The 15,678-nt window shown below is 48.9% G+C and overlaps 1 protein-coding gene across 3 annotated transcripts in view; it reads right to left on the reverse strand.

Annotated features, from left to right (window-relative positions):
* The window catches only part of gmip (GEM interacting protein), a 152,983-nt gene that overhangs the window by 57,478 nt on the left and 79,827 nt on the right, over positions 1-15,678 (reverse strand). For all 3 annotated transcript variants that reach the window (XM_070867365.1, XM_070867364.1, XM_070867366.1), the window contains one exon: positions 473-598. In XM_070867365.1, coding sequence (XP_070723466.1) covers positions 473-598 — 126 coding nt within the window. The remainder of the gene's footprint in view (positions 1-472; positions 599-15,678) is intronic.

A 15,678-nucleotide genomic window follows, 5' to 3' on the forward strand; every position in this document is an offset into this window, starting at 1 on the left:
ACCCACCAGTACTGTACCCCAGTGTTATACAGTGACAGACCTGTACCCCCAGTACTGTACCCCAGTGTTATACAGTGACAGACCTGTACCCACAGTACTGTACCCCAGTGTTATACAGTGACAGACCTGTACCCCCAGTACTGTACCCCAGTGTTATACAGTGACAGACTTGTACCCCCAGTACTATACCCCAGTGTTATACAGTGACAGACCTGTACCCACCAGTACTATACCTCAGTGTTATACAGTGACAGACCTGTACCCACCAGTACTATACCTCAGTGTTATACAGTGACAGCCCAACTCCATGAGGCACCACCCCCCCCCACCCTCCCCTCAGTAATACCCACTCCGTGAAGTCGCCCCTCGTGCTCGTATTATTGACTCAGGATCATACATCACACAGTCCCCCCCTCCCCACCCACTCCGTGGCCCAGCCGCCACACAGCAGCGTTACCATCACGTCACTCACCCGCAGAGTTCCGCCTCTCCATCCACGACAGCAGGTCCTTTGCGTACTTGGCCCAGAACTTGGCGTACTGCAGGGCAGACTCGACACCTCCTTCGCACTTCAGCAGCATGCCATCGCCTTCTTCCACTGCGGAGAGCGTGAAGAGACACGGGATCATCAGGGTGGTGTAGCGACACGTGTCCGTTTACACGCAGTCCCCGACGCTAGCTACAAGCCCCTCGCTACGTCTGACCTTGTCATCGGGAGATTATCAGCACTAAGTAGCAGTGTCGGGATGACTGTCATAGGGAGGATGCGGAGCAAAGGATTAGTGAGCAGGCTGTCTACAAATCTCAGCGGGAGAGAGACACATGCAGAGCGGCAGAGACAATGTGTGAGAGAAATCAACAGAGATAGGGAGGGAGAGAGACACACATTGTATTTCAGAAACAGAGAGAGAGAGAAACAGACAGGGAGAGAGACACAGAAAAAGAGAGTGTGATAGAGAAAGGAAGCCTTATGAGAGAATGAGACAGAGACACAAGGGTCAATGTTAACTCCCAGCAGGAGCGATGGGTAAAGCCAACCAGGAGTTAGTGTCATTGACATGATGGTTATATGTAATAAAGGACAGAAATCAGGCTCCATACTGACCCATCAAACACTCCCAGGGCAGGTACAGCACGGGTTAGATACAGAGTAAAGCTTCCTCTACACTGTCCCTATTAAGGATGTCATAGCAGTGCATTTGGAAAGAGGTGACATGATAGGTCCAAGTCAGCATGGATTTGTGAAAGGGAAATCATGCTTGACAAATCTTCTGGCAGGCAGTGACTAGTGGGGTACCGCAGGGTTCTGTGCTGGGGCCCCAGCTGTTTACACTGTACATTAATGATTTAGATGAGGGGATTGAGTGTAGTATCTCCAAGTTTGCGGATGACACTAAGTTGGGTGGCAGTGTGAGCTGCGAGGAGGATGCTGTGAGGCTGCAGAGCGACTTGGATAGGTTAGGTGAGTGGGCAAATGCATGGCAGATGAAGTATAATGTGGATAAATGTGAGGTTATCCACTTTGGTGGTAAAAACAGAGAGACAGACTATTATCTGAATGGTGACAGATTAGGAAAAGGGGAGGTGCAAAGAGACCTGGGTGTCATGGTACATCAGTCATTGAAGGTTGGCATGCAGGTGCAGCAGGCGGTTAAGAAAGCAAATGGCATGTTGGCCTTCATAGCAAGGGGATTTGAGTACAGGGGCAGGGAGGTGTTGCTACAGTTGTACAGGGCATTGGTGAGGCCACACCTGGAGTATTGTGTACAGTTTTGGTCTCCTAGCCTGAGGAAGGACATTCTTGCTATTGAGGGAGTGCAGCGAAGGTTCACCAGACTGATTCCCGGGATGGCGGGACTGACCTATCAAGAAAGACTGGATCAACTGGGCTTGTATTCACTGGAGTTCAGAAGAATGAGAGGGGACCTCATAGAAACATATAAAATTCTGACGGGGTTAGACAGGTTAGATGCAGGAAGAATGTTCCCAATGTTGGGGAAGTCCAGAACCAGGGGTCACAGTCTAAGGATAAGGGGTAAGCCATTTAGGACCGAGATGCGGAGGAACTTCTTCACCCAGAGAGTGGTGAACCTGTGGAATTCTCTACCACAGAAAGTTGTTGAGGCCAATTCACTAAATATATTCAAAAAGGAGTTAGATGAGGTCCTTACTGCTAGGGGGATCAAGGGGTATGGCGAGAAAGCAGGAATGGGGTACTGAAGTTGAATGTTCAGCCATGAACTCATTGAATGGCGGTGCAGGCTAGAAGGGCCGAATGGCCTACTCCTGCACCTATTTTCTATGTTTCTATGTTTCTATGTTTCTAAACACTCCCAGGGCAGGTACAGCACGGGTTAGATAAAGAGTAAAGCTCCCTCTACACTGTCCCATCAAACACTCCCAGGGCAGGTACAGCACAGGTTAGATACAGAGTAAAGCTCCCTCTACACTGTCCTGTCAAACACTCACAGGGCAGGTACAGCACGGGGTTAGATACAGAGTAAAGCTCCCTCTACACTGTCCTGTCAAACACTCCCAGGGCAGGTACAGCACAGGTTAGATACAGAGTAAAGCTCCCTCTACACTGTCCTGTCAAACACTCACAGGGCAGGTACAGCACGGGTTAGATACAGAGTAAAGCTCCCTCTACACTGTCCTGTCAAACACTCCCAGGGCAGGTACAGCACGGGTTAGATACAGAGAAAAGCTGAAAAGCACACCACATGCTGCCGGAGCTGAGAATTTCCATTTCCCACACAAGGTGTAATGTGATTTCAGAGCGTTATTGTGGGAGTTCTGTATCAGGGACCGCTCTGTGGACCTGGACCCTCGTCCTACGTTCTTGTAAACGCAACGGACCCAAGAGACGGTCAGCCCTGGTGTAGGCCGAATTTGATCCCGAGTTCTCGGGGACAGGAGTCTGAATGAACTTGCTCCGGCTCCTGCTCTGCAGAACAGCGTGCATTGATAGAATGATACAGCACGAAGGAGGTTTTCGGCCCAATGTGCCTGTGCTGGTTCTCTGAAAGATCTGGATAATTAGTCCCACTCCCTTGCCCTTTTCCCATAGCCCTTGCAAAACTTTCCTCTTCAAGTATCGATCCAATTCCCTTTTGAAAATCACTATTGAATCTGAGTCCACCGCCCTTTCAGGCATCGTGTTCCAGATCCTAACAACCCATTGCGTAAAAAATGTTCTCGTGTTGCCCCTGGTTCTTTAGCCAAGTTCCTTAAATCTGTGTCCTTCCACTGGAAACAGTTTCTCAATATTTATTCGATAAGAAACCGTTCATAATTTTGAACAGCTCTATTAAATCTCCCCTTAACTTTCTCTGCTTCATGGAGAACAACCCCAGCTTCTCCAGTCTTTCCAAGTAACTGAAGTCCCTCATCCCTGGTATCATTCTAGGAAATCTCCTCTGCACCCGCTCGAAGGCCTTGACACCCTGCCTAAAGTGCGGTGCCCAGGTGGGGCCTACCCAGTGATTTATAAAGGTTTAGCATAACTTCCTTGCTTTTGCACTCTATGCCTCTGTTTATTAAGCCAAGGGTATCGTATGCTTATTTAACAGCCTTCTAGGACGAACATAAATGGGAGTAGGTCATTGAGCCCCTCGAGCCTGTTCCACCATTCAATTAGATGATGCCTCATCTATATCTTAACTCCATTTACCCGCCATAGTTCTAGAACCCTTAATACCCTTACCTAGCAAAAATCTAGCAAACTCGGTTTTGAAATTTTCAATTGACCCCTCGTCTCAACAGCTTTTTTTGGTGGGGGTGGGGGGGGGGGAAGAGTTCCAGATTCCCACTACGCTTTGTGTGAAGAAGTGCTTCCTGATCTCACCCCTGAATGGCCTGGCTCTAATTTTAAGGTTATGTCCCCTTGTTCTTGACTCTCCCCACCAGAGGAAATAGTTTCTCTCGACCTACCCTGTTAAATCCTTTGATCATCTTTAACAGCTCAATTAGATCACCCTTAATCTTCTATACTCGAGCCTCGTCTATGTAACCTGTCCTCATAATTTAACCCTTTTAGCCCCGGTACCATTCTGCTGAATCTGCGCTGCTCCCACTCCAAGGGTAATATATCCTTCCTGAGGTGTGGTGACCTGAATTAAATGTAGTACTCCACGTAGGGGTGATGTCATGTATTCAACCAGCATTGTAACCCATGTATAAACTGACCTAAGTTGTACGCTGTGAGAACACTGACCACTAGGTGGGAGACACTCCAAACCTGGGCCTTCAGGTACAAAAGGGGAAGCTCCACCCACCTTCATCACTTGGAGTGCTAAGGAATAAAGGACAGGTCACAGACTGACCTCTCAAGCATGGGCCTCGTGTGCATTTATACTGTACAGTAAGGACCTATCAGGTGTCTCCAGAGCTCTGCACAGCTGTAGCATAACTTCCATCCCTTTGTATTTCAGCCCTCCTGCGATCATTCAAAGGCCAACATTCAAGGCTCAAAGACTGGTGTGGGAGAAATGGGTTTCAATTCATGGGGCACTGGCACCAGTACTGGGATAGGAGGGAGCTGTTCTATCAGGACGGGCTTCACTCGAACCAGGCTGGGGCCAGTGTCCTGGAATCAAATAACTAGGGCTGTAGAAAGGGCTTTAAACTAAATAGTGGAGGGGAGGGATCCGGTGAGCGGAAATTTAAAAAGAGAAAGGAGAAGGCAAAAGTGCAGGGTAGCAATAGGGGTAATGATAACCCGAGTGTAACAGCAAGGGACAGAGCATATAAACATAAGACAAAATTAAAGATTCTTTATCTGAATGCATGCAACATTTGTAACAAGATAGATGAGTTGACGGCACAAATAGAAATAAAGGGGTATGATCTGATAGCCATTACAGAGACGTGGTTGCAAGGTGACCAAGGCTGGGAACTGAATATTCAGGGATATTTGCCATTTCAGAAGGATAGGTAGAAAGGAAAAGGAGGTGGGGTAGCTCAGTTAATAAAGGATGAGATCAGTGCAGTAATGAGAAATGATCGGAAGATCAAGATGTAGAATCAGTGGAGGTAAGAAATAATGAAAATAAGTCACTAGTGGAAGTGGTCTCCAGGCCCTCAAACAGTAGCCACACTGTAGGACAGAGTATAAATCAAGAAATAATCGAGGCTTGTAAGAAAGGTACAGCAATAATCATGGGCAATTTATATCTTCATATTGATTGGACAAATCAAGTTGGCAAAGGTAGCCTTGAGTTCATAGAGTATATGTGGGATGGTTTCTTGGAATAATACGTTGTGGAACCAACCAGGGAGCAGACTATTTTGGATCTGGTAATGTTTAATGAGTCTGGATTATTTAATGATCTCGTAGTGAAGGATTCTCATAGGAAGAGTGATCATAGCATGGTAGAATTTCAAATTCAGTTTGAGGGTGAGAAAGCTTGGCCTCAAGCTAGTGTCCTGAACTTAAATAAAGGTAATTACAAAGGTATGAAGGCAGAGTTGGTTAAAGTGGACTGGGAAAATATATTAAAAGGGTAAGACTGTAGAACAGCAATGGCAAACATTTAAGGAGATATTTCATAACTCTCAGCAAAGATATATTCCAGTGAGAAAGAAAGACTCTAAAAAAAAAGATGAACCATCCCTGGCTAACTAAGGAAGTAAAGGATGTTATCAAATTGAAAACAAAGGCATACAATGTTGCGAAGAACAGTGGAAGGCCAGAGAATTGGGAAATTTTTAGAAACCAGCAAAAGACGACTAAAAAAATGATAGAGAGAAGAGAGCATATGAGAGTAAACTAGCAAGAAATATAAAAGCAGACAGTAAGAGCTTCTACAGGTATATAAAAGGAAATCGCGTAGCTAAAGTAAACATTGGTCCTTAGAGGATGAGACTGGAGAATTAATAATGGGATGGAGTATAAAAGTAGGGAAGTCCTGCTACAGGGCGTTAGTGAGACTACACCTGGAGTACTGTGTACAGTTTTGGTCTCCGAATTTAAGCAGGGATATATTTGCATTGGAGGCAGCTCAGAGAAGGTTCATGAGGTTGATTCCTGAGATGATTCTAACCTCCACATTGATTGGGTAAATCAAATTGGTCAGGGTAGCCTTGAGGAAAAGTTCATAGAGTGCATAAGGGATGGATTCCTTGAGCAGTATGTAACAGAATCAACCAGGGGGCAGATCTTAGATCTGGTCCTGTGTAATGAGACAGGATTAATAAACAATCTCCTAGTAAAGGATCCCTTTGGAATGAGTGATCATAGCATGATTGAATTTTAAATTCAGATGGAGGGTGAGAAAGTTGGATCTCTAACCAGTGTACTAAGCTGAAATAAAGGAGACTATGAAGATATGAGGGCAGAGTTGGGTAAAGTGGACTGGGAAAATAGATTAAAGTGTAGGACGGTTGATGAACAGCGGTGTACATTGAAGGAGATATTTCACAACTCTCAAGAAAAATAGATTCCAGTGAGGAGGAAAGGGTGTAAGAGAAAAGATAGCCATCCGTGGCTAACTAAGGAAATAAAAGACGGTATCCAATTAAAAACAAGGGCAAAACTAGTGGGAAGACAGAAGATTGGGAAGCGTTTAAAAGCCAACAAAGAATGACTAAAAAATGATTAAGAAAGGGAAGTTAGACTATGAAAGTAAAATTGAATGAAATATAAAAACAGATAGCAAGAGTTTCTATAGGTATATAAAAAGGAAAAGAGTGGCTAGAGCAAATGCTTGTCCCTTAGAGGACGAGGCCGGGGAATTAGTAATGGGGAACATGGAGATGGCAGAAACTCTGAACAAATATTTTGTATCAGTCTTTACGGTAGAGGACACTAACAATATTCCAACAGTGGATAGTCAAGGAGCTATAGGTTAGGGGAGGAACTTAACACAATCACTAAGGAGGTGGTACTCAGTCAGATAATGGGACTAAAGGCAGATAAATCCCCTGGACCTGATGGCTTGCATCCTAGGGTCTTAAGAGAAGTAGTGGCAGGGATAGTGGATGCATTCGTTGTAATTTACCAAAATTCCCTGGATTCTGGGGAGGTCCCAGCAGATTGGGAAACTGCAAATGTAACCCCCTATTTAAAAAAGGAGGCAGACAAAAAGACTATAGACCAGTTAGCCTAACATCTGTGGTTGGGAAGATGTTGGAGTCCATTATTAAAGAAGCAGTAGCAGGACATTTGGAAAAGCAAAATTTGGACAGGCAGAGACAGCATGGATTTATGAAGGGGAAGTCATGTTTGATAAATTTGCTAGAATTTTTTGAGGATGTAACGAACAGCTTGGATAAAGGGGAACCAGTGGATGTGGTATATTTGGACTGCCAGAAGGCATTTGACAAGGTGCCACATAAAAGGTTACTGCACAAGATAAAAGTTCACGGGGTTGGGGGTAATATATTAGCATGGATAGAGGATTGGCTAACTAACAGAAAACAGAGAGTAGGGATAGATGGTTCATTCTCGGGTTGGCAATCAGTAACCAGTGGGGTGCTGCAGGGATCAGTGCTGGGACCCCAACTATTTATATTAACGACATGGGGGATGGGACTGAGTGTAACGTAGCCAAGTTTGCTGACGATACAAAGATGGGACAAAAAGCAATGTGTGAGGCGGACACAAAAAATCTGCAAAAGGACATAGACAGGCTAAGTGAGTGGGCAAAAATTTGGCAGATGGAGTATAATGTTGGAAAGTGTGAGGTCATGCACTTTGGCAGAAAAAATCAAAGAGCAAGTTATTATTTAAATGGAGAAAGTTTGCAAAGTGCTGCAGTACAGCGGGACCTGGGGGTACTTGTGCATGAAACACAAAAGGTTAGTATGCAGGTACAGCAAGTGATCAGGAAGGCCAATGGAATCTTGGCCTTTATTGCAAAGGAGATGGAGTATAAAAGCAGGGAAGTCTTGCTACAGTTGTACAGGGTATTGGTGAGGCCACACCTAGAATATTGCGGGCAGTTTTGGTTTCCATATTTACGAAAGGATATACTTGCTTTGGAGACAGTTCAGAGAAGGTTCACTAGGTTGATTCCGGAGATGAGGGGGTTGACTTATGAGGAAAGGTTGAGTAGGTTGGGCCTCTACTCATTGGAATTCAGAAAAATGAGAGGTAATCTTAACAAAATGTATAAGATTATGAGGGGGCTTGACAAGGTGGATGCAGAGAGGATGTTTCCACTGATGGGGGAGACTAGAACTAGAGGGCATGATCTTAGAATAAGGGGCTGCCCATTTAAAACAGAGATGAGGAGAAATTTCTTCTTTCAGAGGGTTGTGGATCTGTTGAATTCACTGCCTCATAGAACTGTGAAAGCTGGGACATTGAATAAATTTAAGACAAAAATGGACAGTTTCTTAAATGATAAGGGAATAAGGAGTTATGGGGAGCGGGAGGGAAGTGGACCTGAGTCCATGATCGGATCAGCCATGATCGTATTAAATGTCGGACGAGGCTCAAGGGGCCGTACAGCCTACTCCTGCTCCTATTTCTTGTGTTCTTATGAAGGGATTGTCTTGTGAAGAAAGGTTGAGCAGGTTGGGCCTATGTTCATTGGAGTTTAGTAGAATGAGAGATGATCTTAATGAGGGTAAATCTAGAACTAGGGGGCATAGTTTCAGTATAAGGGGTCGCCCATTTAAAACGGAAATGAAGAAGACTTTCTTCTCTGCGAGGTTCGTGAATCTTTGGAATTCTCTACCCCAGAGAGCTGTGGAGGCTGGGTCGAGGAATATATTTAAGGTGGAGATGGACAGATTTTTGAATGATAAGGGAGTCAAGGGTTATGGGGAGCGGGCAGGGAAGTGGAGTTGAGGCCAAGATCTCAGATTTACAACCCTCTGAGAGAAGAAATTCCTCCTCATCTCAGTTTTAAATGGGCGGCCCCTATTCTAAGAGTATGTCTCCTAGTTTTAGTTTCCCTTATGAATGGAAATATCCTCTCTGCATCCACCTTGTCGAGCCCCCTCATTATCATATTATTTCACTACGTTAAAGCCGCTATATAAAAACAAGTTGTTGTTGTTGTTAACTACATTTCGAAGTTTCGTGCCATCTGCAAACTTTGAAATTATGCCCTATGCACCCAAGTCCGGGTCATGCGTTTATCAAAAGAGCTACATTTAGGTAGCCAAACCTAGTTGGATTGTGTGTAAAAATGTCAAGCATGATCACGTTGACCCGCGCAAGACAAAGCAGCAGTGTCTGCATTATTGTTCTGCCTTCAGTCGATTTCACACTAACAAAGACAATAGTGTCTGTTTGTAATGAAGCCACCACATTGGCTCGAAGCTAAGGCTGGCGTGTGCTGATTAACTCCAAGATACTGCTGCACTAACCACTCCCAATTACTTAATAAAAATGCAGGAGAGCAAGACGGTCCAGTTCAGAGGCAGTAACTCTTGTACGAGGAACATGTCTGTGTCACACACAGCACAAAAGAAACCTCTATGCGTCGCTGGATGGATGATTCACATTTGTTCATTCGGTAGATCATCAAACTCTTTCACTGATAGTCCGACACTATGTGCAGACCATGGTGTGCCTACATTCTTTAAACAATGACTATTTCTTCATTGTTTTTCAGCCGATGAGCAAAATCACAGCCATACTGGTGCCAGGCACACCTCCTGTGTTTGCTTCCAAAGTATTTGGGCACAGATGACATCTCCTTATCTGGCTCCAAAGCCGAGGGTAATTGAAGCCGTGGATACATTTACTGGATACCTCAGCTACCCAGTCACCCACTGCTGAACAGGCTCCTGTGTAGATCCTGGGCTGCAATCACAGCTACAGCACGGGTTAGATACAGAGTAAAGCTCCCTCTACACTGACCCATCAAACACTCCCAGGGCAGGTACAGCACGGGTTAGATACAGAGTAAAGCTCCCTCTACACTGTCCCATCAAACACTCCCAGGGCAGGTACAGCACGGGTTAGATACAGAGTAAAGCTCCCTCTACACTGTCCCATCAAACACTCCCAGGGCAGGTACAGCACGGGTTAGATACAGAGTAAAGCTCCCTCTACACTGACCCATCAAACACTCCCAGGGCAGGTACAGCACAGGTCAGATTCTGAGTAAAGCTCCCTCTACACTGCTCCAACAAATTATCCCAGGGCAGGTACAGCACGAGTTTGATACAGAGTAAAGCTCCCTGGACACTGTCCCAGATGATACAAAAATTAGCCATGTGGTTGATAATGAAGAAGAAAGCTGGGGACTGTAGGAAGGTACCAATGGACTGGTCAGGTGGGCAGAACAGTGGCAAATGGAATTCAATCCGGAGAAGTGTGAGGTAATGCATTTGGGGAGGGCTAACAAGGCAAGGGAATACACATTAAATGGTAGGACATTGAGGGACCTTGGAGTGCATGTCCACAGATCCCTGAAGGTAGCAGGCCAGGTAGATAAGGTGGTTAAGAAGGCATACGGAATACTTGCCTTTATTAGCCGAGGCATAGAATACACGAGCAAGTAGGTTATGCTTGAACTGTATAAAACACTAGTTAGGCCACAGCTGGAGTCCTGCGTGCAGTTCTGGTCACCACATTACAGGAAAGATATGATTGCACTAGAGAGGGTACAGAGGAGATTTACGAGGATGTTGTCTGGACTGGAGAATTTTATCTATGAAGAAAGATTGGATCGGCTGAGTTTGTGTTCTTTTGAACAGGAGGCTGAGGGGAGACCTTATTGAGGTGTATACAATTATGAGGGGCCTAGATAGATTGAATAGGACAGACCTATTTCGCTTAGCAGATTAGTCAACAACCAGGGGACATAGATTTAAAGTAATGAGTCAGAGGTTTAGAGGGGAAATGTTTTCACCCAGAGGGTGGTGGGGGTCTGGAACTCACTGCCTGAAAGGGTGGTAGAGGCAGACACCCTCACCACATTTAAAAGGTACAGGGCAACAGACCAAGAGCTGGGAAGTGGGATTATTCAGGATAGCTCTTGTCGGCCCGGCATGGACACGATGGGTTGAATGGCCTCCTCCCATGCTGTAAATTTCTATGATCAAACACTCCCAGGGCAGGTACAGCACGGGTTAGATACACAGTAAAGCTCCCTCTACACTGTTTCCATCAAACACTGCCAGGGCAGTTAAAGCACGGGTTAGATACAGAATAAAGCTCCCTCTACACTGTTCCCATCAAGTACTCACAGGGCAGGTACAGCATGGGTTAGATACACAGTAAAGCTCCCTCCAAACTGTTTCCATCAAACACTCCCAGGGCAGTTAAAGCACGGGTTAGATATAGAGTAAAGCTCCCTCTACACTGTCCCATCAAACACTCCCAGGGCAGGTACAGCACGGGTTAGATGCAGAGTAAAGCTCCCTCTACACTGTCCCATCGAACATTCCCAGGGCAGGTACAGCACGGGTTAGATACAGAGTAAAGCTCCCTCTACACTGTCCCATCAAACACTCCCAGGGCAGGTACAGCACGGGATTAGATGCAGAGCAAAGCTCCCTCTACACTCTCCCATCGAACACTCCCAGGGCAGGTACAACACGGGTTAGATGCAGAGCAAAGCTCCCTCTACACTGTCCCATCGAACACTCCCAGGGCAGGTACAACACGGGTTAGATGCAGAGCAAAGCTCCCTCTACACTGTCCCATCGAACACTCCCAGGGCAGGTACAGCACAGGTCAGGTTATGCATTTACTGTGTTCATTGTATTCCCGCCCTTCCCCCGGCCCTGAAGCGGATATGGCGGTATCCCCCCATGGGACAGACCGTGAATACACTACCCCATCATAGCTGTGCCAGCCAGGGTAGGACAGGTGCGGTTCGTGCCAAGGTCATTTCCATCAAGGGGGCAACAGGATCGCTACTAATGGCCTCAGCTGATGTATCCCAGGGCAGGTACATCATGCTTGACAAATCTTCTGGAATTTTTTGAGGATGTAACTAGTAGAGTGGACAAGGGAGAACCAGTGGATGTGGTGTATTTGGACTTTCAAAAGGCTTTTGACAAGGTCCCACACAAAAGGTTAGTGTGCAAAATTAAAGCACATGGTATTGGGGGTAATGTATTGACGTGGATAGAGAACTGGTTGGCAGAGGAAGCAAAGAGTAGGAATAAACGGCTCCTTTTCAGAATGGCAGGCAGTGACTAGTGTGGTACTGCAAGGTTCAGTGCTGGGACCCCAGCTTTTTACAATATACATTAATGATTTAGACGAAGGAATTGAAGGTAATATCTCCAAGTTTGCAGATGACACTAAGCTGGGTGGCAGTGTGAGCTGTGAGGAGGATTCTAAGAGGCTGCAGGCTGACTTAGACAGGTTAGGTGAATGGGCAAATGCATGGAAGATGCAGTATAATGTGGATAAATGTGAGGTTACCCACTTTGGTGGCAAAAACAGGAAGGCAGAATATTATCTGAATGGTGACAGATTAGGAAAAGGGGAGGTGCAACGAGACCTGGGTGTCATGGTACATCAGTCATTGAAGGTTGGCATGCAGGTACAGCAGGCGGTGAAGAAGGCAAATGGCATGTTGGCTTTCATCGTGAGAGGATTTGAGTATAGGAGCAGGGAGGTCTTACTGCAGTTGTACAGGGCCTTGCAGAGACCACACATTGAATGTTGTGTACAATTTTGGTCTCCTAATCTGAGGAAGGACATTCTTGCTATTGAGGGAGTGCAGCGAAGGTTCACCAGACTGATTCCAGGGATGGCAGGACTGACATATGAAGAAAGACTGGATCGACTCGGCTTATATTCACTGGAATTTAGAAGAATGAGAGGGGATCTCATAGAAACATATAAAATTCTGATGGGATTGGACATGTTAGATGCAGGAAGTATGTTCCCGATGTTGGGGAAGTACAGAACCAGGGGTCACAGTCTAAGGATAAGGGGTAAGCCATTTAGGACCGAGATGAGGAGAAACTCCTTCACTCAGAGAATTGTGAACATGTGGAATTCTCTACCACAGAAAGTTGTTGAGGTCAGTTCGTTAGATATATTCAAAAAGGAGTTAGATGTGGCCCTTGTGGCTAAAGGGATCAAGGGGTATGGAGAGAAAGCAGGAATGGGGTACTAAAGTTACATGATCAGTCATGATCATATTGAATGGTGGTGCATGCACTTATTTTCTATGTTTCTATCTCGGCTCACAGATGAAGACTGGAAATCTAGGTGAGAGTTTATCAGCACTCTTGGGATCGCACAGTGGGGAGATGCAGTTTTGTGTGACTGTGACAGTGGCAAACTATCCCACCTTGTCCTTCTCGACCTGTCTGCAGCCTTTGACACGGTTCACCACACCATCCTCCTTCAAAGCATCTCCTCCATTTTCCAGCTGGGTGGGACTGCACTCGCCTGGTTCCATTCTTTCTATCCAGTCGTAGCCAGAGAATCAGAGAGAAACGGCTTCTCTACCCGCCCCCGCATCGTTACCTCTGGTGTCCCCCAAGGATCTATCCTTGGCCCCTCCTATTTCTCATCTACATGTTGTCCCTCGGCGACATCATCTGAAAACACGGAATCAGTTTCCACATGTACACTGATGACACCCAGCCCTACCTCACCACCACATCTCTCGACCCCTCCACCATCACTACATTGTCAGGCTGCTTGTCCGAAACCAGTACTGGACACGCAAAAATTTCCTCCAACTGAATAGTGGGAAGACCGAAGCCATTGTTTTCGGTCCCTGCCACAAACTCCGTTCCCTAACCACCGACATCATTCTTCTTATTGGTCACTGTGAGACTGAACCACACTGCTCACAACCTTCCTGTCGTATTTGACCCTGAGATGACCTTCCGATCACATATCCGCAGCATAACTAAGACCGCCCATTTCCACCTCCGTAACATCACCCGTCTCTGCCTCTGCCTCAGCTCATCCGCTGCTGAAACCCTCGTCCGTGCCTTTGTTACCTCTTGGCTTAACAATTCCAACACACTCCTGGCTGGCCTCCCATCTTACACCCTCCGTAACTTGAGCTCACCCAAAACTCTGCTGCCTGTATCCCAACTCGCACCAAGTCCTGCTCATCACCCTGGTGCTCGCCGACCTACATTGACCCCCCATCCGGCAACGCCTCAATTTTAAAACTCTCATCCTTGTTTTCAAAACACTCCATGGCCTCGCCCCTCCTTGTAATCTCCAGCCCCACAACACTCTGCACTCCTCTAATTCTGGCCTCTTGTGCATCTCCAATTTTAATTGCTCCACCATTGGCCATGCCTTCAGCTGCCTGGGCCCCAAGCTCTGGAATTCCACTTTGCAGCGGGAGGGGGGCGGGGGGAACTGGATAGCATTCAGCAACTGGAACCCCGGCAGATTCTCCCCGTCAGTCGGGGAAGTGCGAGAACAATGAAACCAAGGTGTGCCTAATTTAGTTACTCACTGGGCCAAGCTGGGGAAGGTGGATCCAGATACTCTATCCGATCAGCTTCGACCCCGTATTGTCCTCCCAACCCCGCACCGCCTCCCGTCCCATCCCCCGACCCCGCACCGCCTCCCGTCCCATCCCCCGACCCCGCACCGTCTCCCGTCCCATCCCCCGACCCCGCACCGCCTCCCGTCCCATCCCCCGACCCCGCACCGCCTCCCGTCCCATCCCCCGACCCCGCACCGCCTCCCGTCCCATCCCCCGCACCGCCTCCCGTCCCATCCCCCGACCCCGCACCGCCTCCCGTCCCATCCCCCGACCCCGCACCGTCTCCCGTCCCATCCCCCGCACCGCCTCCCGTCCCATCCCCCGACCCCGCACCGCCTCCCGTCCCATCCCCCGACCCCGCACCGTCTCCCGTCCCATCCCCCGCACCGCCTCCCGTCCCATCCCCCGACCCCGCACCGCCTCCCGTCCCATCCCCCGCACCGCCTCCCGTCCCATCCCCCGACCCCGCACCGCCTCCCGTCCCATCCCCCGACCCCGCACCGTCTCCCGTCCCATCCCCCGCACCGCCTCCCGTCCCATCCCCCGACCCCGCACCGCCTCCCGTCCCATCCCCCGCACCGCCTCCCGTCCCATCCCCCGACCCCGCACCGTCTCCCGTCCCATCCCCCGACCCGCCTCCCGTCCCATCCCCCGACCCCGCACCGTCTCCCGTCCCATCCCCCGACCCCGCACCGTCTCCCGTCCCATCCCCCGACCCCGCACCGCCTCCCGTCCCATCCCCCGACCCCGCACCGCCTCCCGTCCCATCCCCCGACCCCGCACCGCCTCCCGTCCCATCCCCCGACCCCGCACCGCCTCCCGTCCCATCCCCCGACCCCGCACCGCCTCCCGTCCCATCCCCCGACCCCGCACCGCCTCCCGTCCCATCCCCCGACCCCGCACCGTCTCCCGTCCCATCCCCCGACCCCGCACCGCCTCCCGTCCCATCCCCCGACCCCGCATCGCCTCCCGTCCCATCCCCCGACCCCACACCGCCTCCCGTCCCATCCCCCGACCCCGCACCGCCTCCCGTCCCATCCCCCGACCCCGCACCGCCTCCCGTCCCATCCCCCGACCCGCCTCCCGTCCCATCCCCCGACCCCGCACCGTCTCCCGTCCCATCCCCCGACCCCGCACCGCCTCCCGTCCCATCCCCCGCACCGCACCGCCTCCCGTCCCATCCCCCGACCCCGCACCGCCTCCCGTCCCATCCCCCGACCCCGCACCGCCTCCCGTCCCATCCCCCGACCCCGCACCGCCTCCCGTCCCATCCCCCGACCCGCCTCCC

The sequence above is a fragment of the Pristiophorus japonicus genome, chromosome 24 (assembly GCF_044704955.1).
Source record: "Pristiophorus japonicus isolate sPriJap1 chromosome 24, sPriJap1.hap1, whole genome shotgun sequence".
NCBI lineage: Eukaryota > Metazoa > Chordata > Chondrichthyes > Pristiophoridae > Pristiophorus > Pristiophorus japonicus.